Source organism: Heliangelus exortis, chromosome 19 (genome assembly GCF_036169615.1).
Source record: "Heliangelus exortis chromosome 19, bHelExo1.hap1, whole genome shotgun sequence".
NCBI classification, from domain to species: Eukaryota; Metazoa; Chordata; class Aves; order Apodiformes; family Trochilidae; genus Heliangelus; species Heliangelus exortis.
The window spans coordinates 12,009,719-12,036,324 of record NC_092440.1 but is presented as its reverse complement, the minus strand read 5'-3'; the positions used below and the strand labels follow the sequence as shown (position 1 = coordinate 12,036,324).

Sequence of the window (26,606 nt, the reverse complement as noted above, 5' to 3'; positions counted from 1 at the left end):
CTGAGGTAGGAGCAGTGAACTGGGGGGTGTGCTACATCCCAGGGTGGAAAAAAACAAAATGCTGCAGCTTCTGTCTGAATCCTGCCAGGTGGGTGAGCATGGAACTGTCACAGAGGTGGTGACTTGGGGCTGGACACCTCGAATGAGTCTTAGGAGGAGTTCTCCCCCAGAAGAACCACTTCACATCCATTGGAGTTTTGTCCCATGGGTGGGAAGCAGCTGCTGGGGCGATGGTGAACTCAACACAGATTTTGCTACTCAAATTTTGCTTTTCACTTCTGAGGGAGGGTGTCTGTCTTTGAGCATCCCCTGTATGTTAAAATAACAGCACCCAGGCACCATCCTCACCTTAGAAGTGAGAAAACAAGTTTTAAAAGAACGGTTTTATTAAGAGAGCAGGTTGTGTTTGGTCGTTCATTTGTTTATTTATTTAATATTATGGTAAAATTGCATTATTAAAGAATAAGTTACTCGTACAGTACATACAGAAACAATATATAGAAAAAATCCTACTATACAAGAAGGAACATCTGTGCAGGTGAAAAGTAGAACTTCAGAAATCGATGCACTTTTTGTCATCCAACAAAGTCTTGGTGTTCATCATCCTCCTGGAGGCTTAGGGAAGGCACAGCCACCTCCCCAGGTGCTGCCCGAGGCTGGGGCTGGCACGAGCTTAAATTAAAACTTGAAATCCTCTTTAAGTCAAGGTTTCAAGGCTTGAGATTGAGTCAAACAGCGTTGGGTGGGTAGTTGCCAGCGGTGTTCTGTGGTCCAGAGCTGGAGAAATGAGAAGCTTTGGCCTCCCCCTTGGACCTGGATCTCTTCCTCAGAGCTTTTCCCAAAAATATTCTGATGGGAAATCACGGGGGAGGCACAGGGGGTGTCAGTGTTTGGTGACCTCAGGGCTGGGATGCAGGAGGGAGGGAGGGATGGGTGAAGAGGTTAAATAATGCTTCATGGCAGGAACTTCTTCAGAACCCATCACCCAGGAGGACACAGAGGTCACTGCTAAGGAGGGGCTGTCAGCAAAAAAAATAGAGATGGGACAGAGGGGAGAAGCTTGGGTTGGACCCAAGCCTTAAGCTATGCATTAAGCCAGGTCCCTGCTGCCACAAGAAGTGAAGGCACTGCCTGGTTTTTTTGTCTTTATTGCCAAAAACTGCCCTGAGTACCTGGCTGAGATGTGGGCTCTCCCCACAGGATGGGGGCTGCATCAGTGGTGATGGGGAGAAGGCACTGAGAGTCATTGCTGGTCAGGTCATGGTTTTGCTGGCTCCAAACTCGTGTGGCTTGTGCCCCTCTCCAGGGCTAAGGCACAAGATGAGACCTTGGTGGCCACATCTGACTTTATTGCAGCTCCAGGAACCCCTCACATCTCTCCCCGTGGCTTCCCCCTGCCCAAAACTCAAAATATGACACTTCAGAAAGGCCAATAAAAGCCCACGGAGGCTGGGGAAGGAAACCTGCCAAGTCCTAGGCACTTTTCATCCCTCAAATTTAGAAGAATTTAAAGATTCCTTCAGCTTTCTTACATTCCATGTGCTAGGATGGCTTTGTGCTCTTTGCCCACTGCTGAAATAAAGAAGAGAACCTGGATAATGTCTGCTGGCAGGAGCAGAGGTAAGGAGCATAAACCAGAAGCTTTCTAGAAAAAAATGAGATTTCCAACTCAGTCCTTCAGGAGCTGGGGAAATAGGGAAATAGCCCCCCCCAAAAAAAGCCCCAGGTCCTGATGCAGCTGGGTTGGGACCACAGGAGGTCCACAGAGCACCAAGGTGGGGAGATGGTGGAGCTGGGAGGCTGGACTGCCCTTGGCTACCTTGTTGGGGAAGTTTGAGATGGAACCCACCCTATTAGCTAATCCCAGTGACTTGAACACCTCTGCCTAGTGGGGACTTCACATCCACTGGAGTTTTGTCCCATGGGTGGGAAGCAGCTGCTGGGGCGATGCTGAACTCAACACAGATTTTGCTACTCAAGCCCAGCAATTTCAGCTCTGGAGAAACCCCTTGCAGGTTAAAAATGCCCCAGGCATGTGCATGGTTAGTTGGTGGTGCTCAAACACACCCCAGCAGCAGCAGATTTAGCTGAACAGGGCTGTCCTCAACCATCCCTCAGCCCAGCCTGCTCTTTCCTGAAGCTGCTCTGAGGGTGAATCAGGTGAGCCCACCACATCTGGGGAAAAAAAAAACAAAAAAAACCCCAAACCACACAACCCCTTTGAATGTGGCCACCTGGAGCTCAGCAGATTTAAAAAAGAAGAAAAAAAAAAAAAAAAAAAAATCAGCATTTGAACATGATTTAGCATGTGCAAGTGTTTTCCAAGGGGTGTGTGCTCTGGGCACTGTGCACCAAGCAGGCAAAGGAGCCAAAAACTTCTGCTGTGCTTCCTCCCCTCCCCTTCTTCAGCCCTAGAAATGAAAAAAACCATGGGGAGTTATTTATTAGCACTGAAGGGAACAAGGGAACTGACTTGCCTGGCACACCCCAGCCCCGGCGATCTGCTCCTGCTGCTGGGTGCACCCTTTGTGGAAAAAAAAAAAAAAAAAAAGAAGGAAAAAAAAAAAAAATAAAAAAAGGGCTGTGGATCCGGGCAGGGAGCTCCAGCCAAGGACAGGGTTGGCTTTGTTTCTCCAGCAGCATCGCTGGGTTTGGCAGTGCTGGAGATGTGACCGAGTGGTGCAATTTACTCTTAGTGCTCTGGTTTCAAGAGTGAATCTGTGCCGGGGTGTGCCAGAACCCCTGAGCCCTCCTGGAACACAGGATTGCTCCCCCTGCACACATTTCCAAGTTGCTTTAGAGAAAAGGGGGTGGGGGAGAAGTGAAGACAACCCAGAGAGAGCTGAGGCAAAAGATGAAGAGGCACCAACCACAAATCCAGTTTCTCACGTTGCTGTTATCCCAGTTCTCCCCCTTTGACTACTCTTTGTCAAACAAGCCCTGGCTATTATGGTCCTGGCCCTTTCTGTGCTCTCTCTGGCCCAGCAAAGCTGTGCCATGACCTTGCCCTTCAATTCCTGACCTTGAGCAGTTTTGGCTCCCTGGGCTCCTCCAGCCAAGTGGGCTCAGCACGGGCTGGCGGAGGGAAAGCCCTGCCCAGGGGCTGATGTTTGCAGAACTCCCCACCTTGGTCCCATGAGGCTTTTTTTGTTTGTGCTTGAAAATAATTCCTAAATCTGAAGGCTCCTGAAGGTTCCCACCTCAAGGAAAACAAAACAAAAAAATTAAATAAATACAATTAAAAGGCTTTTCCTTAGGCCAACTTCAAGGTGAGTTTTGCATCCGAAATCCCGGGGAGAGCTGTGCTGAGAAATCTGGAGGCTGAGTGGTGGGAACATCCCCTCCCACGTGTTGCAACAGCTCCAACCCTTCCTTTTTTCTTAAAATATCAGCAGCTTCTGAGCAGCAGTTCCTCTTGGCGTGGCTGCCCCCAGCAGGTACCGTGGCACCCGGGGCTCAGCTGCTCTGGGATCCCTGTGTGAGCAACTGGTGCTCCCAGGGCCAGATGTGGGTGTCACTCTTCCAGGGTGTGTGTAATTATATCGTGTGGAATTACTGCCACCAAGATGCCAACCCACTGCCCTCCTCCTCCTCCACCCAAGGCACGTTCGGGGGTGCAGAAAATGTTGAGAAAAACTCACTTTAGGTTGGTGCCTAAAAGGTCTCCCAGCACCAGGATAAAAATGCTTCTGTCACCAGGATAAAAATGCCTCCATCACCAGGGTAAAAAAAATACCTCCATCACCAAGGTAAAAAAAATACCTCCATCACTGGGATAAAAGGTCTCCATCCCTGGGATAAGGCACTTCCATCCCCAGGAGGGATTATTCACCATCAGCATTAGCTCCCTGCCAGTGCCACTGGTAGGGCTGGAGCAGTTAGTGTTCACATCTTAATTAGCAAAGCAGGTGGTGGATTTCTCTGCCTGGTGCAGGGAGTGACTGCAGCTGTGCTGGGTTACAACAGAAGAGCAAGAAAAGCCAGGTTTTGGGTTTTTTTGCCTTGTCTCAAAAGAAACCCCAAATTCTGATCACAACCCTCGTCCTCACCTGCCATGGGAGCTCAGCTCCGACAGGTCAGGGTTAGCTGGGGTGGGAGCCCCAAGCAGCAACTGGTCAATGAATTTATAACCTAATTATGGGGGTATTTTTCTTCTTTTTTTTTTTTTTTCCCCTCTAATTACACAGGTGTAACACAAGACCCGGGTTCCCTGTGGTGGCAGGGACAAGAGGGACCCCGAGCCCAAGGGCGCAACGCTCGGCACGCAGGGACACAGGCAGGAAGCAGAGAGTGTAAACAGTAACAAGAAAGCTTTGATAATAACAACAAATAAAATAAAAATTAAAAAAAAAAAAATTAAAGGCCCTTTAACAGGCCGAAGAGAGGGAGCACACCCGTACTGGAGTGAAAAATTACCCCATATATAATAGAACGGGGTAAATATAATAATCATCCCTAACCAGAAGGAAGAAACTAGGTACATTCTTTCTCTTGATGGGACACCCGGAAGGTCTCCAGGGTTTCTCCACCCAAAAGTGCATCCCAGCACCAGTCAGAGTGGTGTGTACTGGTTGTCGATGGCTCGGACGTGGCCCCGGCCCCCAGTGTCCCCCTCGTAGTCCGAATCGTGGGGCCGGGGGCCGGGGGCCGGGGCCACCCCGCTGGGACGCAGGCTCTGAGCCAGCTCAGCTGGGGATGGCACCAGGTGGAAGATCTGCTCCGGTGGGGGACCCGGGGGGGTCTCAGGGCAGGAGGAGCTGGTGGGGTTCAGGCTGAATTCGGGGCTCCAGCTGGGCAGGGGCAGAGGGATGGTGCTGGTGGAGACGGGAGCTGCGGGGGGAGAGGAGAGATGGTGGGTGGGGGGGTGTGAGGGGGAGGCTGGGATGCTCCCGACCCCGCTGTTGAGGTTGGGGCTCATCCCGATCACCGTGGGGAGAGGATGGTGGTTTGGGGCAGCTTCTGCTTTCTCAAAAGAGGAAGCTTGGAGCTCGGGAGTCACCTTTTGTGACGCCCCGATGCCAGTGGCCAAAGGACCTGGCTCTGCCCAGCCCAGGGGACCCACCCCGGGGACTCCCCCCATCCCTGCCCCCCACGGCAATGTCTCTGTCCTGTCCCTGGAGTTTTACCTTGGGGCTGGGGGAGGACGACGACGTAGCTGGAGAGGCGGACGTCGCAGGCTGTCCCACACTCCAGGGGGATGGGGAAGCGGTGGAAGTGGTGCAGCATCTCCAGGATGGAGGCGAAGCGGAGGTGTTGGACCCGGCACTGACCCCGCTCCGTCAGCGCCAGCCGGAGGTGCTGCAGGGAGGAGCACGGACACGTCACCCTTCCACCATCCCCACATTACCCCTTCACCATCTCCTTCCTGGAGGAGATGATGATGATGGGAGGAGAATCCCCCCCAAGGAGCAGGTAACAGGGCCACCAGCCCACCAGGAGCATCACAGCAGGGAGCAGGCAAGGAGAACGTCTCCATGGGGAAGGATGGGGATGACACGGTGGTGGGGAGGCTGCTAGAAGGGTCCTGTGAGATCCCCCCCCCCACCCACCCATCCCAGCCCCTCTCCCACCCCTACCTTTGCTCTGCCCTGGAAGTTGAAGGTGAGGACGTACTCCCCGCGCCGGGTCTCGCTCTGCCGCACCAGGAAGACTCCGTGACCCTCCAGCCCCCCCAGCTGCACCAGCTGAGCTGCCTTCACCCGGGAGATGGGCCCATGGAACCAGGGGCAGGAGGAGAGGAGCTGCTCCATCTTCGGCCCCGCCGCCTCCCCCGGGACCCCCGGCGTCACCCCTGACAGGGCACAGGGATCAGTGCCCTGGGGACGTGGGGACCTCGCCTGTCACCCCCCTTCCCTTCCCCTCTGTCCCTTGGGTATGACCAACCGGCCTGGACAGCCATGGCAGGGACCCCCCCCTGCAGTGAGGGATGACCCCAGCACCTCTGCCCTGTCCCCAAGGTCCCCTGAGTGTCCTCACTGCTCACCTTGGCCGAGGGTGTTGGTGCTGGTGGTGGGGGTGGTGGCCACAGGGTCGGGGTGCCGGCACGCCAGGAGCTCGGGGTCACCCGTGTCACACCTGCTGGGGACAGGAGAAGCCAGGCTGAGTGCTGGCAGGGGACAGGAGCAGCACTGGGGGACACGGAGCTGCTGTCCCCATCCCCAGGTTTGGGGACACGGGGTGGGCACTCACCCCCTGTGTGCACATTCCCGGATCTCGGCCGTCCAGGAGCTGAGCTGCTGCTCATCCCCTGCCTCAAACACCACATCGGTGGCATTGGTGACCTGGGGGACATCAGAAAGGGACAGGAGAACTTCAGAGAGAGAGAGAGAGAGAGAGAGAGAGATGTGCATCTCCCTCCCACCCACCCCACATTCAGGGGCTGACCCTGACCCCAGAGCATCCCCCCTCCCATTCCCCAAACACCACATCCCCTCCCAGGCTGGGAAGAGGAACTGAAACCTGGCACAGGAGCTTTGGGGAGGCACGTGCATCCCGGAGGGTGGGAAAGGCCAGGGGATGGGCTGCAAGACCCCCCCTGGGCTTGGGTCTTACCTTGAGGACAAAGGTGTGGAGGTTGTCGGGCATCTCGAGGCGCGTGCAGCTCCGCACCTCCCGGATGCTGGAGCAGGAGGTCAGCAGCTTCGGCTTGGAGCCCTGTGGAAGGGAGTGGGTGCTGAATTTGAGCCCTGACACCCTCCTCCCCACACCCCAAAATTTCCCCCTGCTCCACCAGGAGCCACCCCAAGCACAGCAGCCACCAAGGGAATTCCCGGCTCTGCAGGGAAATACCCAACGTGGCAAGGAAATACCCCGTGTGGCAAGTCCCCAACTCCAGGAGGACCTGGAGATGTTGGAGTGAGCCCAGAGGAGGCCACAGAGGTGGTCAGAGGGCTGGGACCCCTCTGCTCTGGAGCCTGGCTGAGTTGGGGGTGTTCAGCCTGGAGAAAAGAAGGCTGCAATGGGGAGACCTCAGAACAGCTTCCAGTGCCTGAAGGGGCTCCAGAAAAGTTGGGAAGGGATTTTGGGAAAAGGCCTGGAGGGATGGGATGAAGGGAATGGCTCTAAACTGGAAGAGGAGAGATTTAGACATTAGGAGGGAATTCTTCCCTCCACCTAGGAGGGTGCTGAGCCCTTGGTTTCCCAGAGAAGCTGTGGCTGCCCCATCCCTGGCAGTGTTGCATTCCAGGGTGGATGGGGCTTGGAGCACCCTGGGCTGGTGGGAGGTGTCCCTGACCATACAGGGATTGGATGGCCCAGAAGGTCCCTTCCAACCCAAACCACTCTGGGATTCTACCCAATACCCCCCAGAGCAATGAAATACCCCACAGAGCACAGGCTGCAATCAGATCTCCTTGGGGGGCTGAGCTGGGGACCCACCTCACCCAAAGGGGGTTCCCAGCACAGCAGAGAAACTGGGGTGCAGGCAGGGACCCCCTTCCCCCCTGTTCTGGGGGCAGTGGCATCCTGAGAGCTCCCCAGGGCCAGTTTGGGGCTGACACAGCACGTGACAAAACGCTGAGCAAACGCTTCCAGAAAAAGCTGATAATAACAAGATCCCTCCTGCAGTTTTCAGTTCCTCCACCACTCAGTTGGCTGTGGTCAGCAGCACATGGCACCCACTGCCAGGAGCCAGGGTGCCAGGGACATTCCTTGGGTGCAAAATGCCCCTGGGGAACACCAGTGCTGGGTGATGGGGCTGGACACCCTCCACGTTCATCACAGAATCATTAAGGTTGGGAAAAAAAAAAAAACAAAAAAACCAACTAGGATCATCAAGTCCACCCACCAACCAAACTAAAACATGTCCTGAAGTGCAAAGTCCACACTGCCAGGGATGGTGACTGACCCAGTGCCTGAGCATTGTACCTGACCATGACCTCCCTGCAGCCAGAGCTGAGCCAGCAGCCCCGACCAAAGTCCAACCAGTGCTGGTCCAGTGCCAAGCAGAGCATGAAAAAACTTTGGCTGGGATGCTGACTGCTCCTGGGATCCATCTCCTCAGGGACACTGAGCTGCAGTCACTCAACAGCACTTGCCACCCAAAGCCCATTAATTCCACCCAATAATTTTGGTCCCAACTCACAACAAAGTCACCTCTACCAAAGGTACTCAACAACTCCACGGTCACCCAACCAAACCACGTTTGATTGCTTTTCTTTTTCCTCTCTCCTTCCCCCCAGCACTCAGTGGATTTTGGGGCTGAAAATGAAGTATGAGAGAGAGAGAGAGCTCAGCCCTTATCAGCACCAAAAAGGAAGTTCTTAGAAGTCACTCAACAACAGGGTTGATGCCAGCTCGTGGCAAGCCCCGGGCCTGACAGTGACAATATCAGGTCTGGGGGTTGCCACAAGCCTCTGGTGCTTCATTCTGAAGGATTTTTGATTTTTTTTTTTTTTGCCATTTTTTTGAGCTAACCCATGCCAATCACCCAGCTCGTGACGCCCGGCACGTCGCCTCGCTCGCTGGCGTGGGAGGTTTTATCTGCAGCCTTGGTGCTGGCCTCTGAGCTTTCCTAGGAAGTGGGAAATTCCAGGAAAAAGGAGTTCGGCGAAGCCCCTTGGCGTCCCTCCCCGCCCCGGGGGTGGGCAAAGGGAGAAGGAAATGATGTGGCAAAGAGATACGGCACCCGGAAAAAAAAACCCCAACCCCGGGCTGGTTTCGGAGAAGTTCCTACCACAGGACTGGTGCCCCCACCAACCCCCCCGGAATGCTGCACCTCACCACGAGCTGCTCCAGGAAAGGTGTTTCTTGGTAACCAAAAAACTGCAAACTCAACACCCTGTCTGGTCTCCCAGCACCCACCGGCTGCTCCTCGGCAAGTGAGGGGCCAGGGCAGCACCACGGGGCTGGGAACTGCTGCTGGGTGGGCTGGGGGTGCTCAGGGTGGGGTGGGACAGGATGGGATTCACAGGGGGGGATGGGATGCTCAGGATGGGGAGGGTGGGACAGGATGCTTGGAATAGGTTGAGATGCTCCAGCTAATATGGTTGGGATGGGATGGGATGGGATGATGGGATGGGATGGGATGGGATGGGATGGGATGGGATGGGATGGGATGGGATGGGATGGGTTGGGATGGGTTGGGATGAGATGATGGGATGAGATGATGGGATGAGATGATGGGATGAGATGATGGGATGAGATGATGGGATGGGATGGGATGGGATGGGATGGGATGGGATGGGATGGGATGGGATGGGATGAGATGGGATGGGTTGGGATGAGACGATGGGATGAGATGATGGGATGAGATGATGGGATGAGATGGGATGAGATGATGGGATGAGATGGGATGAGATGGGATGGGATGGGATGGGATGGGATGGGATGGGATGGGATGAGATGGGATGGGTTGGGATGAGACGATGGGATGAGATGATGGGATGAGATGATGGGATGAGATAGATGAGATGATGGGATGAGATGGGATGAGATGGGATGGGATGGGATGGGATGGGATGGGATGGGATGAGATGATGGGATGAGATGATGAGATGATGGGATGAGATGAGATGATGGGATGAGATGGCATGAGATGGGATGGGATAAGATGGGATGGGATGCTCAGAATAGCATCAGAATAGGTTGAGATGCTCAGGACAGGATACTTAGGATGAGATGGGATGGGATGCTCAGCATGGGATGCTCAAGATAGGGCAGGATACTCAGGATAGGTTGAGATAGGATGCTCAAGACGGGACAGGATGCTCAGGGATGGGATGAGATGCTCAGGATTTTGCCCCAGCTCAGCCTCCAACCCACCAGCCACCTCAGATCCTGCGCACACAGAGGAAACCCCAGCACAAGGCTGAGAACCTCCCAGAATCACCCAGGGACACGACACCCTGGGAAGCTGCATTCCCAAGTCCCCAGCACACAGCCACCACTGTGCCACCCCTGGTCCTGGTGCCAACACCAAACCCACCACCCTGGGCCGTGAGCTCCAACTCACAGGGCTGATGGCAGCAGGATCCATACCCCAAAACCCCGGAGAGCAGCAGGGGCATTATTGGGGACATCAGGGGACACCTCTGGGGACAATGGTACCACTGACTGTGTGTGGGGTGTCACTGGGAGCACTGGTGGTCACCATGCACCTGGGCAAGGTGGGGTGGCCAGGAACAAGAGGGGTTTGCTGGTGTCTGCCAAATATAGGAAGGAGGCAGAGGGAGCTCAGCGCTGTGGTCGTGCCAGGAGCACAAGCTGAAGGTCAGACCAAGGTCAGAGCTGGGGTGTTGCAGGAGCTGCTGTGGTTCTGGCAGGAGCATTCCTGGTGGCAGCTCTCACCGTGGCTCCCGGGTCCCTTTTCTTTCCCACTCGTGTTTGAGGGAGGCTGGGGTGGGCTGCCCATGGTGAGCCAGGCTGCCCAGGGAGGAGGCTGAGGCTCCATCCCTGGAGATATTCAAGGTGATGAGGTTCTGGGCAACCTGATCTGTGGGAGGATGTCCCTCCCAACTCAAATTATTCTATGATCCCATCTCAGAGGAGTGGGGCAGTGCCCAAGCCTCCTGCTGGCAAAGGTGGCGAAGGCACCAGGGTGACAGTGGTGGCACAACAATAATGGCAGTGGCCTGGTGACAGTGGCAGTGGCCTGGCAAGGACAGTGGTAGCACGGTGATGATGGCAATGGCACAGCACTGAAGGTGGTGTCATGGCCTCCATAGCATGGTGGTGATGGTGGCACAGCAGTGACAGCGATGAAGGTGATGGCACCACAATGATGGTGGTGGCACAGTGGTGGCAGGGTGATGATGACAGTGGTATGGCAATGACCACAGTGGCACGGTGATGGTGGTGGCATGGTGGTGATGGCAATGGCACAGCACTGAAGGTGGTGTCATAGCCTCCATAGCATGGTGATGATGGTGGCACAGCAGTGACAACGATGAAGGTGATGGTGGTGAGAGTGACAGTGGCATGGCAATGACCACGATGGCACGGTGATGATGGTGGTGGCACAGTGATGATGGTGGTGGCACGGTGATGATGGTGGTGGCACGGTGATGGTGGTGGTGGCACAGTGATGATGGTGGTGGGTCCAGCAGCCAAGGCTGTGTGGAGCAGGCAGCAAATCCTTCGAGAGCAGTGGGTGCTGCTGCAGCCCCTCCACGTGCCGGGGGTTTCCCCATGGTGGCTTTTTCACTTCCACTCTGAGTCACGCCACCAGCCCTCGTGCAAGGTCCCCAATGGATCTGGGCCAGATTTCTTGCTTCTTATAAATCACAGAGCCCTCAAGCAAGGGACAAAGCTCAGGCAGAGCTGCAGTGTGCCCGGGCACAGCTCAGCCCCACCAGGGGACAGACAGACAGATGGACAGATGGCCACTGAGACCCATCCATGGGGCAAATGCTGGGTTATTCCCATGGGAAAACAAATCCCGTGTCCAGAGCCTTGGGGAATTTGGTGAAGTTTCCCAGGAGCATGGAGATCACGGCCCCATCCAGGGGATGCCAGGGAGGGGAACATGGAGCAAGGTGTCCACTGCACCAGGAGGCTGCACCCTGGGTAATCCCAGTGTTCCTCTTCAGGATCTGGACCATGGGTAATCCCAACGTTCCTCCTTGGGGTCTGCACCACGGGTAATTCCAGCCCTCATCCTGAGGGACTTTGCAACACAGATAATCCCCGGGTTTGTCCTTGATGTGTTTGCACCACCAATAATCCCAGCCTTCATCCTTGAGGCTTTTGCACTGCAGATAATCCCAGCGTGTCCTTTGGTGTTTGCACCATGGATAATCCCAGTGTCCATCCTCAGGGATCTGGGTGCCACGTTCCAGCCTCTCTGGTTCACTCTGAAACCTACTGACAGCAGCAGTCAGCATCACCCTGGGCTTCCCTGTTCTGGGTCTGCAGGAGGTTTCCTGCCTCTCTCAAGCAAAGAAACACAAGAGGTGACCCCTGCCTGTGCAGCTCAAGCCTCCCCAGCCCCCCTCACCCCGCCAAGCCTGGAGGGACAAAGGACTTTTCCAAGAGACCCCATCTCTGAGCGTCCCCAAAACCTGCGGCGGGGGACAGAGCCATCTCCAGAGGGCTCAGCAGTGACAAGAGGCACCATTGTGCCAGCCCAAGTGCTGGCTGGAGGGCACAAAGCTCCTTCTGTTCCAAGAGCCAGCAAGCAACAAGAAAAAACACAGCTTGGACCTCCCCAGCCCCCCCCAAAACACAGCCCCAAGAGCCATCGGGTAAATCCATTCCCATGGGGAGGGATTTAGGGGGGGGGTTCTGGTTGGAACCCCCCCCTCACCCCATCTTTGGGGCTGGCTGCCCCTCCTCCTGCATTGATAAACCACAGCAGCCATGCAGCTGAGCCAACACTCCCTCTCCAAAACCCTGAAAATCACCCTAAAACCTTGCAGATCACCCCCAAATCATCAAACCCTCTGTCTCACATTCACAGGGAGGACTCAGGAAATGAACAGGGTCTGTAAACAGGCAGCACCCCACCAGCCCCCCCCCCTTTTTTTTTTTTTAACAAAAATATTTATTTTTAATTTATTTTAAGCCAAACCCACTGCTGGCTTGCTTTGATAATTTCCTGGAATAAATAATGAGTGTGGAAAATAAACAAGGTGTCTGCATGAGAGCTGGAGACTAAGTCACCCCAAAGCCTGGCCCCATAGGGTTTGGGGGAAATAAGGGAGGGGGATAGCACAGAACCCCACTGAAGCTCCAAAATTTTGGATTTTTGGGGGATTTTGCATCCCCTGGGATGATTTGAGAGCTCCAAAAGCTCTTCTCCCCCCCCCCAGGGGGATGTATTTGGCCCCTGTGCCCTGTCAGGCTGAAGATATTGCCTGAAATGCTTTTTTTTGACCATAATCTCAAGGTGAAGATGCTGATGCCCACCATGGGACCAGCTGCCTGGGGGGGAGGAGTGGGATCCAGCTGGGGGGGTGATGGATCCCTCCCAGATGAATCCTTCCAGCCTGAACAGCCTCTCATAAATATTTACCTTCAAGAGCAGCAGTGCTCAGCCTTGAAACAACCACATCCTGGGCCATAAAAAAAAAAATTAAGACCAAAAAAAAAAAGAAAAAGAAAAAAGACAGCCACCCAAAAACCCCACCAGCAGACACCCCAAAACCCCCTCCTGCACCCCCCACTCCTCACACCCCTGCCTGCAGGAGGCTCAGGGGGAAGCAGCGTGGTCCCTGAGTGCTTTTCCCAGCCCCTTTTTCTGCAATTCACTTAATATCTCCTTTTTTTTTTGCCTTGCCTTGCTCACAGTGCTTCCCAACCCTCTGCAGCATCCCTGCCAGGGACCCATCCCAAAGCATCCCTGCCAAGAGCCAGGATGGGGTCACAGTGATGGGAAACCCCCCTCCAGCAAGAGTTTGAAAGGATGGGGTTAAAAATAAACCCTCCAGCCCCTCTCCTCCAGGGGCTGTGTCCCCAGCCTTCCCCTCCCAACCCCACCGAGCTCCATCCCAGCAACACAGTTTCCAAAATAAGAAACTTTGCTCTTCAGCAATTAAGGCCGGGGCTGTGGTTACCCTGCTAAAAGTGTTGTTGGTTTTTTTCTTTGTTTTTTTTTTTTTTTTTTCCGTGCATGACCAAGGATGGAAAAAGTTGTGGTTAATAAATGACAAATAACCTTTTGTCTCATCACTCTCCCTCCCCCTCCTTCCCTCCCCGCCCTGGGTGCCCTCACTCTGCGATACCAAAACAGAATTAAATAAATAAAGAAGGGGGTGGAATAAACAGAAAAAGCCACCACTGAAATCTCAAAAAGATTTTGAAGAACAATGAAAGCAGAGAGGGGATGGGATGCCAGTGGGGTTTGGTGAAGCTCTGGGCACCTTTGGGTGCAGTTTTGCCTCTCCCAAAGGAATCACAGCACGGCCAAACCCACCCAACCCCAATGCCATGGAAGGATTGACAGCTCCTGACCTGGGAATGCCAGGAGAGGGATGATGGGAGAGAGAACCAGGCCCTGGAGGAGCCAGCACAGGGAGATGATCCCTGAGGATGCCAGGAGAGGGATGATGGGAGAGAGAACCAGGCCCTGGAGGAGCCAGCACAGGGAGATGATCCCTGAGGATGCCAGGAGAGGGATGATGGGAGAGAGAACCAGGCCCTGGAGGTGCCAGCACAGGGAGATGATCCCTGAGGATGCCAGGAGAGGGATGATGGGAGAGAGAACCAGGCCCTGGAGGAGCCAGCACAGGGAGATGATCCCTGAGGATGTCAGGAGAGGGATGTGGTCCTTGGAGATGTTGGAAGGAGGATACAGGCCCTGGGAATGCAGGGAGAGGGATGTCAAGAGAGGGATGTGGTCCCTGAAGATACTGGGAGAGGGATGCAGCCCCTGGAGATGCCAGGAGAGGGATGAGGACCTTGAAGACAAGATGTCAGAAGGATGTGGGCCCTGGGGATGCAGGGAGAGCAATGCCAGGAGAGGGATGCAGCTCCTGGAGATGCCAGGGGAAGGAGAGATGGAAGCCCAGGGAATGTCAGGAGAGGGATGCAGCTCTCCAGCCACACATTGTCCAGAGACCAGGAACAAAGCAATGGAATCACTCATGGCTGGACCCCCAGCAGCCTGGGATCATTTAACATTATGATTAAAACAAAGAGAGAAAATGACATGGGAGAACCACGGGGATGAGGGCAGGAGCACACGTGGTCCAGCCCACTCCAGATCACAGGATGGGAGACATCAAATGGGATCCAGATTGACTAAAACGTGCCTTTCCCCAGGCCAAGGAGCTGATTGGGACATTCAGATGCTTCCCATCACCAGCAAATCCCTTCTTGCAGGGCACTCACTGATGAAAAAAAATTCGCATCTTTTTTTTTCCTTTTTTTTTTTTTCCACAGGAATAAAGGGGAAAAGGAAAGGCTGCAGCAGTAACAAGGACATTTGGGCATCCCACTCAGCACATCCAGTTTTTAATTTCAGGTCACTAAGAAGAGGGAACGTGCTTTGGATTTGAAGCAAAGCACTGAGCTGCCAAAGAAGGGGTTTGCTCAAGTCTTTCCCTGGGATAAGGATGGAAATGCAGCTGCCAGAAGCTTCCCAAAATGTGGCCTCTCCAACCCTGTGGGTACAAACTGCAGCTCCCCCTCTGCCACTGCCTCTTCATACATCCTTAAGGTCACTTAAGGCCATGTTTGAGCCACCCCCAGTTGCTTCTGGAGGTCCAGAAGAAGCCAGGATGGGGTCTACAACTCTGGGATGTCCCCCTAGCCCCATGGCTGGAGAAAAATCAGAGCTCAGCAGCATGGGACCTGCTTGCTCAGGAGGTGGCAGTTCTCAGAAACCAGCTTCAGGTGAAAGGAAGGGGAAAAAGAAAGAGGAAAGAAAAAAAGAGAAAAAAAAAAAAAGAGAAAAAAAAGAAAAAAGAAAAAAAAAGGAAGTTAAAGCAGTCTCAAGCTGAGCAGAGATAAAAATCCTGCTCCTCCAGGGCTGCAGACACACGAGCTGTGACACAGGCAGGGGCTGGGCGGAAGGACTCTTCCCAGCTCAGCTCGGCATGCTGGGGATTTACAGGGCTGGATTTCATTAAAATGCTATAAAGAAACCAGCCCAAATGCAAATCCCATTTCCCTTGCCCTTCCTGTAACAACATCTGGTCAACAGAACCGGCCTGGGACATTTCCGCTGCAAATCAGGGTTTGCAGCAAGTTCAGAACTTGGCTGGGGAAAAGGCACTTGGGCTTGGGGCTCAGCTGATGAACCCCCACCCCCCAAAAAAAAAAAAAAAGGACTTCCCTAAAACCTGCTTTGTCAGCTTTGGCTTCAATGTACTAAGGTGGAGAGGCCTCAGAGCTACCCTATCCTACAAACCCCAGGAGAGTAAGTAGGGTGGGGGAGGAAAAAGCCCTTGGTGCCTCCACGGAGAGCAGGGAGGATGGGCAAGCATCACCCTCACAGTAGACATCAGAGAATCCACCTGGCCTGCACATCTAGAACCATGCCCAGGGTTTCAGTGGCTTCCCTGCACATCCATCTGTACCAGCATTAGAGACACCTCGAGATCCTCCCCAGCACCTCACCCTGGCACCCTCCAGGGTGGGGGTCCGGGTGCCCTGAGCCCACCAGGCAGAGTTCTGGACTAATCACCTCCAAATCCCTCCTTTCCAACATGAAGGTGTTGAGAAATACCTTCCTTGAGGAAAGGGCAATGCCAAACCCAACCTCACAGCAGCTGTGAGCACAGGGATCCCCATCTCATCCAACTGCAGGTCCCAGGGGACCAGTACATCCCTGGGAGGTGGGGGACACAGACTGGGCAGTGCTGGTGGCTCAGGAACAGCTCCCCAGCCCTCAGCCCTGCACCCAGCACCACCTGCAGCCACCCAAACAGCAAATGGGATTAGGGCCTTTCAAAGCACCCTTCTGGGTGCTGGGATTAGGTTGAGAGGCCCCCTTGTAGCCCAATGGGAGGTTGGGGAGAAATAAGATAAAAGCTGCAGAAATTGAGTGACAGAGTTTGAGGCTAGACAGGGGGGGCACACGAGGGGCTTCCCCCCCTCTCCCAGGCTTTCCAAGGTCATGGCAAGGTGCTGAGTGTTTGGGGATTGACTGCAGAGCTGCATTTCCATTTGCATCCTCTTAGATAAAGGGAAAAGATGAGGATGCTTCTGGGGAGACCTCGAGGGGGAACCAGGGGGAGCCAGAAACCAGTTAGTGACAGAAGCCACCTCCAGGACTTTTTTTTTTTACAGTTTCCTATTTAAAACCATTAATATATAATATTTCACATTGATCAACAACATCTTCAGATGAGGAGCAGGTCCACTACCTGGGTACAAGGCAGTGGCAAAGCCTTGTGAGCACCCCATAGCTGGAGGATGGAGGGGAGGGGGCTCCCCCCAGCCTTCCCAGATGAGTTATTATTTATTATTTAGCTATTTTTAAGGCAAACGAAAAGAAAACCAAACCCCAAACCACCTCCAAACTGTTCTGTTCCCATCACTCTGAGGTTCATTCCCTTGCTGAACATGGGGGACAGGACCCAGCAGCACGGTGCAAGGTTTTTCCAACCCCTCCCCCCTGGAATTCAACCGCTGTTCCTAGGAAAGGGGATGGAATAATTCTGCTGTAAAGGAGACAGGATCTGGCCCCATCCCAGTTAATTAGAAAGGAAGGACCCACCCTTAGAATATTTGCACAGGAAGCAATTTACTCTGGAGACTGGCAAAATCCAGCGAGGAACATCCCACCCCCCCTTCCCTAGAGCTGGCTGAGAACCCCTCCTGCTTGGGGCCATGGGGGACTTGCAGGGATGGGGACTCCCCAAAATACCTCCACGGGATGGAGATCTGGAGCAAACAGCAAGGAAGATCTTGTTTGAAATGCCTCCAGCCCAGGGGGCAAAGCTGCGGGGAGAGGAAGAATGTGCTGGGCTTGAGTCCCAAGGGGAGGGAAAAAGAGGGAAAAGGAAGGAAAAAAAAAATAGGGGGAGAAAAAAAAAAAAAAAGAGGACAAAGCAGCGTTTGCAAGCACCAGACCATGCTGGCATCCAGCACTGCTGGGAGCCCCCTCCAGGAGCCCCAAAACAACTTCCCTGTGCCCTGGGATGGGGACACATGCTCCCAGAGGGACAAACAAGCCCAACCCCTGACCCAAGGGAGCAAACCAGGCTTTTACTTTCAAGATTTTACAATTTTAGCGTTGTTTCTTTTAAAAAAAATTAATAATAGGGTTGTTTGACAGAAATAGCTGGAATGGAGCTGTCTGCTCCCTGGCCCCAGTGCCGGGGCCAGCAGCAAATGCAGCCCCGAGGCAAGGACAAGGCTCCTCCCAGGCTTCCTCCTTCCCAAGCACAAGTTAGTCATCAAAGTTAAACAAGCACACACCATAAAAAACTAAAAAATAAAAAAAAATCGAGAAAAAGAAAGAGAAAACCCAGCCCATCACGCCTGCCCTAAGAGCTGCCATGTGGAGGAACTGTCTTTTTAAAGACTAAACTCGGCAGCTCCCCCCCTTCGCTCGCATCCTGCATCATCTCCGCTACAGCCGCTGCTCAAGCACCGCGGTAGCTCCCGGGGCAGCTCCCGGGCTCTGCCTTTCCAGCCACAAAAATACTTCTTTAAAAAAAAAAAAAAAAAAAAAAAGAAAACTCAACTCCCTTACAAGGGAACAGAGGAAGGCACGGAGCCAAATTTCTATTTCCCTTTTTCCTTCCTCAGGCGAGCAGATGCCCTGGCTGCTGAAGCCATGGATAGGGACAGGGGGAACTTGGGTGGGGGCAGGGAGAAAAAGGAAATTTGGGAGTCCCTAGCCCCAGTGACACCTCCATGCTATGCTGGGACGGGTCCACAGGGCTGTAGAAAGGGGTGCAGAGCCCACCAGCTCCTGTCCTCTGCTCTGCACCACGGGCAAGGCCGGAGCTCTGCTTCCAGCCCAAAAAGCCACATCTGGGGACCCAGCAAGGAGAAAGGGAATTGCATCAGGAATGACTCCAATAATTAGTGTTTACATCACCCTTGGTGCATGGTTACAGCACCTTTCAACCCCCAAACATGAGCCCATGGCAGTGGCTCAGCTCTTCTTCTCAAAGGTCTTAAAGAAGGCACAGCAAAGGGAGTGCAGCAAAGATGGACAAGTGCTGGGCTTCCAGCAACATCCCAGCACCTGAGGGGGCTCCAGAAAAGCTGGGGAAGGACCTTTGACAAGAGCATGGAGGGACAGGATGAAAGGAATGGCTTTAAACTGGAAGAGCAGAGATTTAGGCTTGACATCAGTAAGAAATTCTTCCTTGTGAGGGTGCTGAGCCCCTGGCCCAGGCTGCCCAGAGAAGCTGTGGCTGCCCCATCCCTGGTGGTGTTGAAGACCAGGTTGAGTGGGACTTGGAGCAAGCTGGGCTACCAGAAGGTGCATCTCCATGCAGAGAAGTGATCTTTAAGGTCCCTCCAACCCCAGCCAGTCTGGGATTCAATGATGGTGACAGACTCTTGCAATCAGGGACACACCATGAAGGCCCCGCCCTTCCCACGGGCTTTGCCAACATCCCCGACCCACTGCCAAGGGACCCACAGCATCGCCTGGGCCAAAACAGTTGAAAATCATCCTCAGCCTTACCTTGGGTGGGTCGAAGAGCTCCAGCACGTAGTCCTCACCGTCAGCCATCCCCGCTCGCCGCAGCACCAGGCGGCACCGCTGCCAGCGCGTCCCCACGTCCAGCGAGGTCTCATCCAGCAGCCCGTACTTTAGCAGCCCCTCCTTGCGCACCTCGGGGGGCTGCTCCCGCGGCAGCCCCCAGGGCAGGATGCGTTTGCCCAGTCCCGGTTTGAGAGCTGCCGTCGCCTCCGTTGTCGCCTCCCCGTCCCCGTCCCCGGGCAGGGTGTCCGAGGAACGGCGTCGGAAGAGGCTCCGCCAGCTCCGGCGCAGTTGGCTGAGCGAGAACGGTCTCCGCGCCGGCCCCACCAGCTCCTCCGAGCTCCAGGACTTGCGCAGCCCCGTCGGGGTGGCCTCGGGGACGCGGCTGGGTTGCTCAGGGTGGGTGGCTACCTCCGTCTCGGCTTTGGTGGCCGCCGTGCCCAAGGAGGCGTCGGTGTGCCGCCGGTGTGTCTCCCGGTAATCCCGCACCGGGCCGGCGGGCAGGATCCGGAGCTGGTTCATGGCGAAACCTTCCTTCACCTCGTGGCAGAAATACTGCTGGAAGAGGTCGGTGAACTGCACCGAGAAGTTCTCTGCAGCCAGGAGGTCATGGTGCGGGTGCTCGGTGGCGAAGCGCAGGTAGTGCCGCGCCAGCTCCTTGGCGGTGCTGATGGCGTGGAGCTCGCAGAACTCATGCCAGCCCCGGGGATGCGCTGGCGTTCCGGCCGGCAGAGCCTGCCCGTTCATTGCCGTGGCTCCAGCGAGGCGGCCGCGCTGCAAAGCAGAGCACACGCACATCAGGGCAGCCCCACATCTCCCCCCCCTGCCAGCCCCACTTGGTAGGGCCGTGCCTCAGTTTCCCTGCCCGGCACCTATAGCCCCCGCTGTGGCACCTCGCACCCCCATCCCCAGCTGGTAGGGCCGTGCCTCAGTTTCCCTGCCCGGCACCTATAGCCCCCACTGTGGCACCTCGCACCCCCATCCCCAGCTGGCAGGGCCGTGCCTCAGTTTCCCCACCTGGCAGGGGGGTGTGCGGGCAGGGTGTGCGGAGCGGGGCGGCTGCGGGGCTTCCTGCCAGCACAGCTGCCGGCAGCTGCCCGGCGGCCCGCGGGGACGCCCGGCCCGGCCGCATCCGCTCTCCTCCTGCCAAGCCGATGGGTTTCCCTCCAGGGATCTATTTCCACGGAGCTGATAAAACCGGAGTTGTGGATTGGGGGTGAAGGGGGGAGGAAACAACATAAAAAGCTGCAGAAATCCAGGGACGGGGATGCTTCGCCGGCCAGATCCACCCGGCCTGGGGAGAAGCATCCGTGCCACCGGTGTGACCAGGGATGAGCCCGTGTCCCTTGGGGGGGGAGGGGGTGCTGGGCTGCCGGCGGGATGCCGGGGGGCCATCAGGATCCAGCAAACCCCACCGTATCTTTGCCCCGAGCAGATTTAGCTGCGAGGCCAATCTGAGGGCACCCATGGCCCGGCAGCCCCGTTCCTCAGGGGCAGCCCGGCTGCACCAGGCTGCTCAGCACCGAACCCCGAGCTCACCCCGGTACTTATCGGGGCTTTGCACCCCGCTCCGGCAGGAAATATCAGCCAACCCCCCGGATCCTGCCACCGGCACCAGCAGCTGCCCAGCAGTAAAACCCCGGCTGCTGGGAGGGGAGGAAAACTGTTTGCATTTGTCAGGGAGGAGGAAAAATTTTCAACAATAATAATAATAATAATGGGGTGGGAGGAAGGGAACGGAGCGAGGCAGAGCGCTCCAGCGTGGCGGATCTTGTTTGCAGCCGGGCGGGTGATAACGCCGGGCAGCAAACCTCTATCTCTGCCCACCCGCCGCCCTTCTGAGCACGTCCCGTGAAGTTTCGAGGGGAGGGGAGATGTTATCTGCCCCCCGCCAGCCCTGGCTTCTCAGAAGAGCCACCCGAGGCTTGGGGACGGCCGGAGCGGTGGCAGTGCCGGGCGTGCGCCCGCCCGTGGCCCTGTTGAACCCCACGTTGGGGCCCCCAAATCAGGGCCCCCCCCCCCGGTCTATCAGTGCCACCGCCCTGTCCATGACTCAGCATCCTCCCAGCACCCAGGAATCGCCGCCGACACCACCAGCTGGGTGTCCAAAAAGCAGAGGACACCATTGAGGATGGCTCCTCAGGAGGGCAGGAGATTCCCAGGACAGGGGATTCACCATCCAAGTTTTCAGGCTGCTTCCATGCCAGCTTTGGGAGAGGTTTCCAGTGTGGGAAAAGGCACCTCTGGCACCAACGAGCTCTTTCCCACCAGCACCACAACGATGGGAAACAACGGCGTGATCCCAGCATGGAAACACCTATCCCAACACCTATCCCAACACCTATCCCAGATGAATCCAAACCTCAGCTACAGCAAGCATCCAGCTTCTCCACCTGGCTCCAGGTTTCTGCATGGATACAAGTGCCAGCTGCTGGGTGGGCTTCTCCCTGCTCCAGCCCTCTGTGCTGCAAGATGCTGGAATTCACTTTCCACATCCATCCCTTATCCCGATACGCTCACAACAAAAGGTTTGTGGCCATCCCGTGGGTCACCACCGAGCTGAAGGACTTGTCACAACGACAAATTCCTGTAATTTGTGCTGAATGAAGGATCCAACCCACCCTCGGACACACCACAGGTGGGCTGGGCTGGGGGGGGGGGGAGCTACTGTGTCCCCCCTGACCACTGAAGAGCCCACCCTGTCCCAGAGCAGTTCTGGGGTGCTGGAGCTGTTCTGGGGTGCTGGAGCAGGAGCTGGAGGACAAGCAGCAGGGGAGGGCCTGGTGCTGGGCTGGCTTTGATGCGGGCTGGGGCAACGAGCCCCGGCTTGCAGAGGACCCAGCCCTGCAGGTTTCATTAAACTCTTGCCCAATTTTGGTGTTTGCGGCAGCAGGTGTCGGGATGGCAACCCTGAAACCACAGCTTGGAGCTGGCAGTGGGTTATTCGTGCCTTGCTGGTGGCAAAAAAAAAGAAAAAAAGAAAAAAAAAAATCCCAGTAAATGCATTTGTTGTTTAATTTCACCCAGAGGAGTCAGCAGCACCGGGGCAATGATGGGAGCCAGCGCCGTGGCTCTGCCACCAGCTCCTGGAAGATGAGTGGTTTGGATCCCACGAACCCTTCCATGGAAAAAACCTCCAGGACCTGGCCTGACACCTTCCCACTATGAAACAGCCCCTCGCGTGGCTGCAGCTGTGCGGGGTGGGCACCCTCCAGCACCCAGCACTGCAAACCCAGCCTCAGAGGGGACATGTCACCAAGCAGGGACCGTGTCACCGTGCCGGGTGAGCCCAGCTGGCACAGACAGGAGCATGGGTGTCCCCGGAGCACATGCAGTGCAGCCGACACACCACAATCTGAAAATGAAACTGGCCCCGAATCTCTGTGCCAGGAAAACGCAGGCCAGCACCCTAAATAGGAAATTTTGATTTATGGGCTGGCTCTCCCTGAAACAACTGCTCCCCCAGCCAGGAGGAGAAGCAGCCGGTGGTGTTTTTCTGCTCCTTTTTAGAAGTGTGAAAGCTATTCCGAGTTCACCCCCAGGACTATTTGCTGTGAAGTGAGGGGCTGGGAGACGCCCTCGCCGGCCCTGCAGCTCCGGGTGGCAGAAAGACAAAGTTCCCACAATCCCAAGAGCGGGAACATTGTTCCTTCCCAGGATGTCCTCCATGAAAAGAGCTATTCTGAGCCGGCAGCAGCCTTTCTTGGCAGGGCCCTGCAGCCCACTCCGAGGCAGCTATAAAAGGCTGAGTTACAATGAACAGCACTTTCAATGGCAAAGCATCCGGTGTGGGGGGCTGGGGGGGGGAATGAGGGTCCCTGAGGAGGGTTCAGAGGGGGGGAGTGGGTCCCCAGGGTTGGGTTTGCAAGGGCTGGGTGGTGTGGAGGATCCCCATGGGATGGTGCTGCACTGCAGCCCCTCTCTGCATCCCCATCTCCTGGGAAGGGGGGCAGTGGGTGCTGGAGGAGCAGCTAGATGCCACCCCAAGCTGAAAGCATGGAGGGGTGGCCAGTTGGGAACAGGGATGCAGCTGCTCAGCCTGGTGCAGGGTGAGAGGTGGGGAAGGGCCCAACTGCAGCCCCCCCTGATTCGGGGTAAGGGGGGGAGCAGAGGAGAGCACCCTGACTTCACCCTCCTCCAAGCTGGGTCACAACATGACGTGTTCACAGCATGTCCCCTGCCCCAGCATGGCCACAGGAAGTCCCATGAAGTCCCATTGCTGCCTCTTTTCCCCTCCAGCAGCCCAGTATCACCAGTGGGGTAAATATTGCTGATTTACCCCTCGAGCAGGGAAGAAAGCCCCAGCCCATGCACCCTGGGGACTCCATGGGAGGTAAGGAGGGCCCCTATTCCCCCCCAAAAAACCAGCACCCACCTATTTATAGAATCACTATTAATCACTATTAAATCACTATTAATCACTATTAAAGAGATGAGACCATTTGTGCCCCAGGCCACCACAACCCACGGAAGAAACTTCCCAGCACTGCCCAGTTCTTCTCTCTAGGAGCAGCCCCCCTGAAGTCATGTGGATTCTCTGGGGTCTTGTACAGGGTGATGGCACAGCACTGTTTCTCCCTGTGACCTGCCAGCTGTTTCCACAAAAGCTGGAAGACCTCAAGGATCTCAGGACCTTCTACCCCACCCCCTTTCTTCTGCTGAACTGAACCAACAAACTCAGAAGTGACAGAGGAGCGGGTCAGAGACCCCACTGCACGCTGACGTGGGCTGTTTCCTTAGGAAATGGGGTTAAATACTGGGAAGTTTTGGGGGAGGGAGGGAGCTGAGTTTGCTCTCCTATCCCCCACTTTCTCACAGGACATACACACCCCTTATCTGACCACCCAGCACACACAGCTTGCTGTATTAAAGGCCAGAGCTGGCCTGAAGCTACAGCTCTGTGTGGGCTGAGCAGTGCTGCATGCAGAGCTCTGGGGACACAGTCAGTGTTACAGCACTTCAAATCCAGGGGAAAGCCAGACACTCGGCTTCCCCCATCACCCCACCAGGACAGACAGGATGGATACAGCCCACCCTGGACTTATCTCAGGACAAACACAAGCTCCAGGCTTGCTTGGAGCTCACCAGGATGAGCCTCTGCAGCCAGCCCGGCTCCTCCGAGACTCCCTGCTCCCCTTCACCCCAGCACCCATCACCGTGGCATCTGGCACCTTGCAGCCCCATTCCCATCATATCTCCCTCTCCTACACCCACTGCCTGTGGGGAGAAGCCCGGCAGCGGGGTGGCCTCTTTCAACAGGGTTTGTTTTGTTGCACGAAATGAATCGCTGCAGTGTAGGCGTGGGAGAAGCCGGGTACAGGGAATGTTCCCGCAGGAGCAGCCGGATGGGGGTCCCTGGATTCAGCTACGGGGGACACGGTGGCAGCTGGCAGCTCAGCCCCCCACCACGGTGGTTTCCCCCAGGGCTGGATCGGGCCCTTTCTCCTCACTGCGCTGGCGACACCACAAACCCTCTTGCACTTTCACTTTGTCTCACCCGCTGGGATTTGTCCCCGAGGTCTTCACTTCAGTCCTGGCAGCCCCACGAGGGGGTGGGTGGGTGGGTGGGTAGGTGGGTAGGTGGGTGGGTGGGTGGGTGGGTGGGTAGGGTTTGCTCTGGGTGAGGAGGGGGCAAGGGCCCTCAAAAGCCACCGTCACTTGCACCCAGATCTCTCTGGTGTGATCCACGGTGCTGGCAGAGCCACTGCCCCCCGGGCTCTGGTAAAACCAAACCAGATCATTTTCTAGGCAATAATGACATAAAGGAGAAAATAAAAGCAGCATCGGGGGCGGGGGAAATGCACAGGGACAAGGTTCTCCTCCAGCCAAAGCAAAAGAAATCTGATCAAACAAAGTCAAAGTGAAACCTCTCAGCAATTTCACAGGCCTTTAAACTCCAATCCCGTAGCATATCAGCAAAGCTGGGTGGCAGCCGGGGACATGTGAGAGCAGGCAGTGCCATGTCCCCATGCCAGCCACCTCTGGCTGCTTTTCCTACCTAAGCACAGCAACCCGAAAACCCCCTCGGGGCCAACCAGCCCACAGCTCCAGCACATCTTGAAGCCATTTACAACAACAATATCGAAATCGCAACTCCACAACTCGTCCCGGTTTCCTTGACAGTAAATCCCAACCCGGGCAGCAGTCCCCATCGGTGTCATTGTCACCAGCAGAGCCAGCAGGGTCCGGGCTCTCTCTGCAGGTGACCTGGCTAGGGTTTGGCACAGGGCAGGGGATGCTGACCGGTGCATCGGCCTCGTGCTCCGAGTCCCGGTGCTTGCCAAGCCAAGCAGAGCCTGGCAGCCAACAAAGTCTACAGGGAGCAGAAAGCCGGAGGAGCAGCTCAGCAAGCTCCAGCTGGCACCTCTGCTTGGCACTTGCGGCGGGCACGGGGGCTGAGGACAAAGGGGCAGTGGGGTGGGCAAGCAGGGCAGGGTAGGGCTCCACAAGGGTGGTCGAGGAGGGTGGGCATCACCCCACTGGGTGCTGTGGCCTCCCGGAGGAGCCACCCCCATGGTGGAGGCTGCAGGGGTCTGGCAGGGAAGAGGGGCAGGGATGGCTCCAGGCACGTTGCACCCCTGGATTGGGGATCCCCAGGATTAGCGTGCTAGGAAAGGGGAAAGCTTGAGGGGACAGTGAGCTCAGAAGGGGGGGTGTTGTGGGGCAAAAGGGAAAGCGAAGGTCCCCTGGGTTGGGGGCACCCACAGGGACAAGGAGGAGCCCGGGGGAAACGGGTAAGGAGAGGATGGGGGTCCCCGGGGGCGAGGCTGGAAAACCTGAGGAAGGGACGCAGGATACGAGTGTCCCCGCGCAGAAAGGGGGTGCGGGGGTGGGTGGGGAAGAGCTCCGGAGGCTCGGGGCTGCCGGACCAGGGAGCTCACCCTGCCCGGGCGGGGGCGGAGGGTCCCGATCCGGTTCCTCCGCTCAACCCCTCGACACTTTCGCTTTCCAGCAGCCGCTTTCCTGGGGCCGTCCCGGTACAGCCCGTCCCACCCCAAGCCCGGTTCGGTCCGGTTGCGCACCCGCCGTTACCTGCAGGAGAAGGCGGCCGGGGGCCGCTCGCCCATGGTGGAGCGCGGCGGAGCGGCCGGGGACAGGACGGGACGGGGAGGTCGGGACGGGGCGCACGGTTCGGGACGGCCCGGAACGGCACAGCACGGCTGAGGACGGCACTGCACGGCTCGGTAGAACTGGGTTCAGGCAGGAAACCGGAGCAGGCGGCTCCGCATTTCCGCCGAGCCGGAGCCGCGGCGGCGCGAGGCGCGGACCCCGGCCGGGGGCGGAGGCTACGCGGGGGCGGAGCGGAGGGGCTGACACGCCCGCCTGTCTGTCTGCCTGTCTGTCTGTCTGTTTGTCTGTCTGTCTGTCTGTTTGTCAGTCGGTCGGTCGGTCGGTCGGTCGGTCTGTATCCGCCCGTCCCGGCAGCTGCGCGGGTGCGCACCGTTCCGCGCTGCCCCTCCCCGCCGCTGCTTTTATCTTATCGCATCCGCGCCCGCGGAGGCAGCGGCATAAACAGCCCTGCTGCGCGCGTGGGGCTGGGTTTCTTTCTTCTTTTTCT

The 26,606-nt window shown here is 56.3% G+C and overlaps 1 protein-coding gene across 4 annotated transcripts; it reads right to left on the bottom strand.

The window, feature by feature from the left end:
• Positions 1-412: 412 nt before the first annotated feature.
• On the bottom strand, positions 413-26,217 carry SH2B3 (SH2B adaptor protein 3). 4 transcript variants are annotated; one of them, XM_071763755.1, is made up of 8 exons: positions 26,081-26,217; positions 19,031-19,822; positions 6,553-6,654; positions 6,190-6,281; positions 5,984-6,078; positions 5,577-5,791; positions 5,127-5,298; positions 413-4,830 (listed from the first exon to the last, which is right to left on the bottom strand). In XM_071763755.1, the coding sequence occupies exons 2-8, from the start codon at positions 19,793-19,795 to the stop codon at positions 4,553-4,555; spliced, it is 1,719 nt and encodes a 572-aa protein (XP_071619856.1). In that variant the 5' UTR covers positions 19,796-19,822; positions 26,081-26,217; the 3' UTR covers positions 413-4,552. The 4 variants fall into 4 exon arrangements, with proteins under 4 accessions (XP_071619856.1, XP_071619852.1, XP_071619853.1 ...); XM_071763751.1 differs by having other exon boundaries at positions 5,984-6,075; XM_071763752.1 differs by lacking the exon at positions 26,081-26,217 and adding an exon at positions 20,588-20,856 and having other exon boundaries at positions 5,984-6,075.
• Between the last annotated feature and the right edge of the window lie 389 nt (positions 26,218-26,606).

Bases quoted from the DNA above. Each gene is read 5' to 3' on its own strand.
- SH2B3 (XM_071763755.1), bottom strand. From the start codon at position 19,795: ATGAACGGGCAGGCTCTGCCGGCCGGAACGCCAGCGCATCCCCGGGGC. The intron at 5,792-5,983 runs GTGAGCAGTGAG...GTGCCCTGTCAG, and splicing joins CACCAACACCCTCGGCCAAG to GGGTGACGCCGGGGGTCCCG. The intron at 5,299-5,576 runs GTAGGGGTGGGA...TCCTCCCTGCAG, and splicing joins ACTTCCAGGGCAGAGCAAAG to CACCTCCGGCTGGCGCTGAC.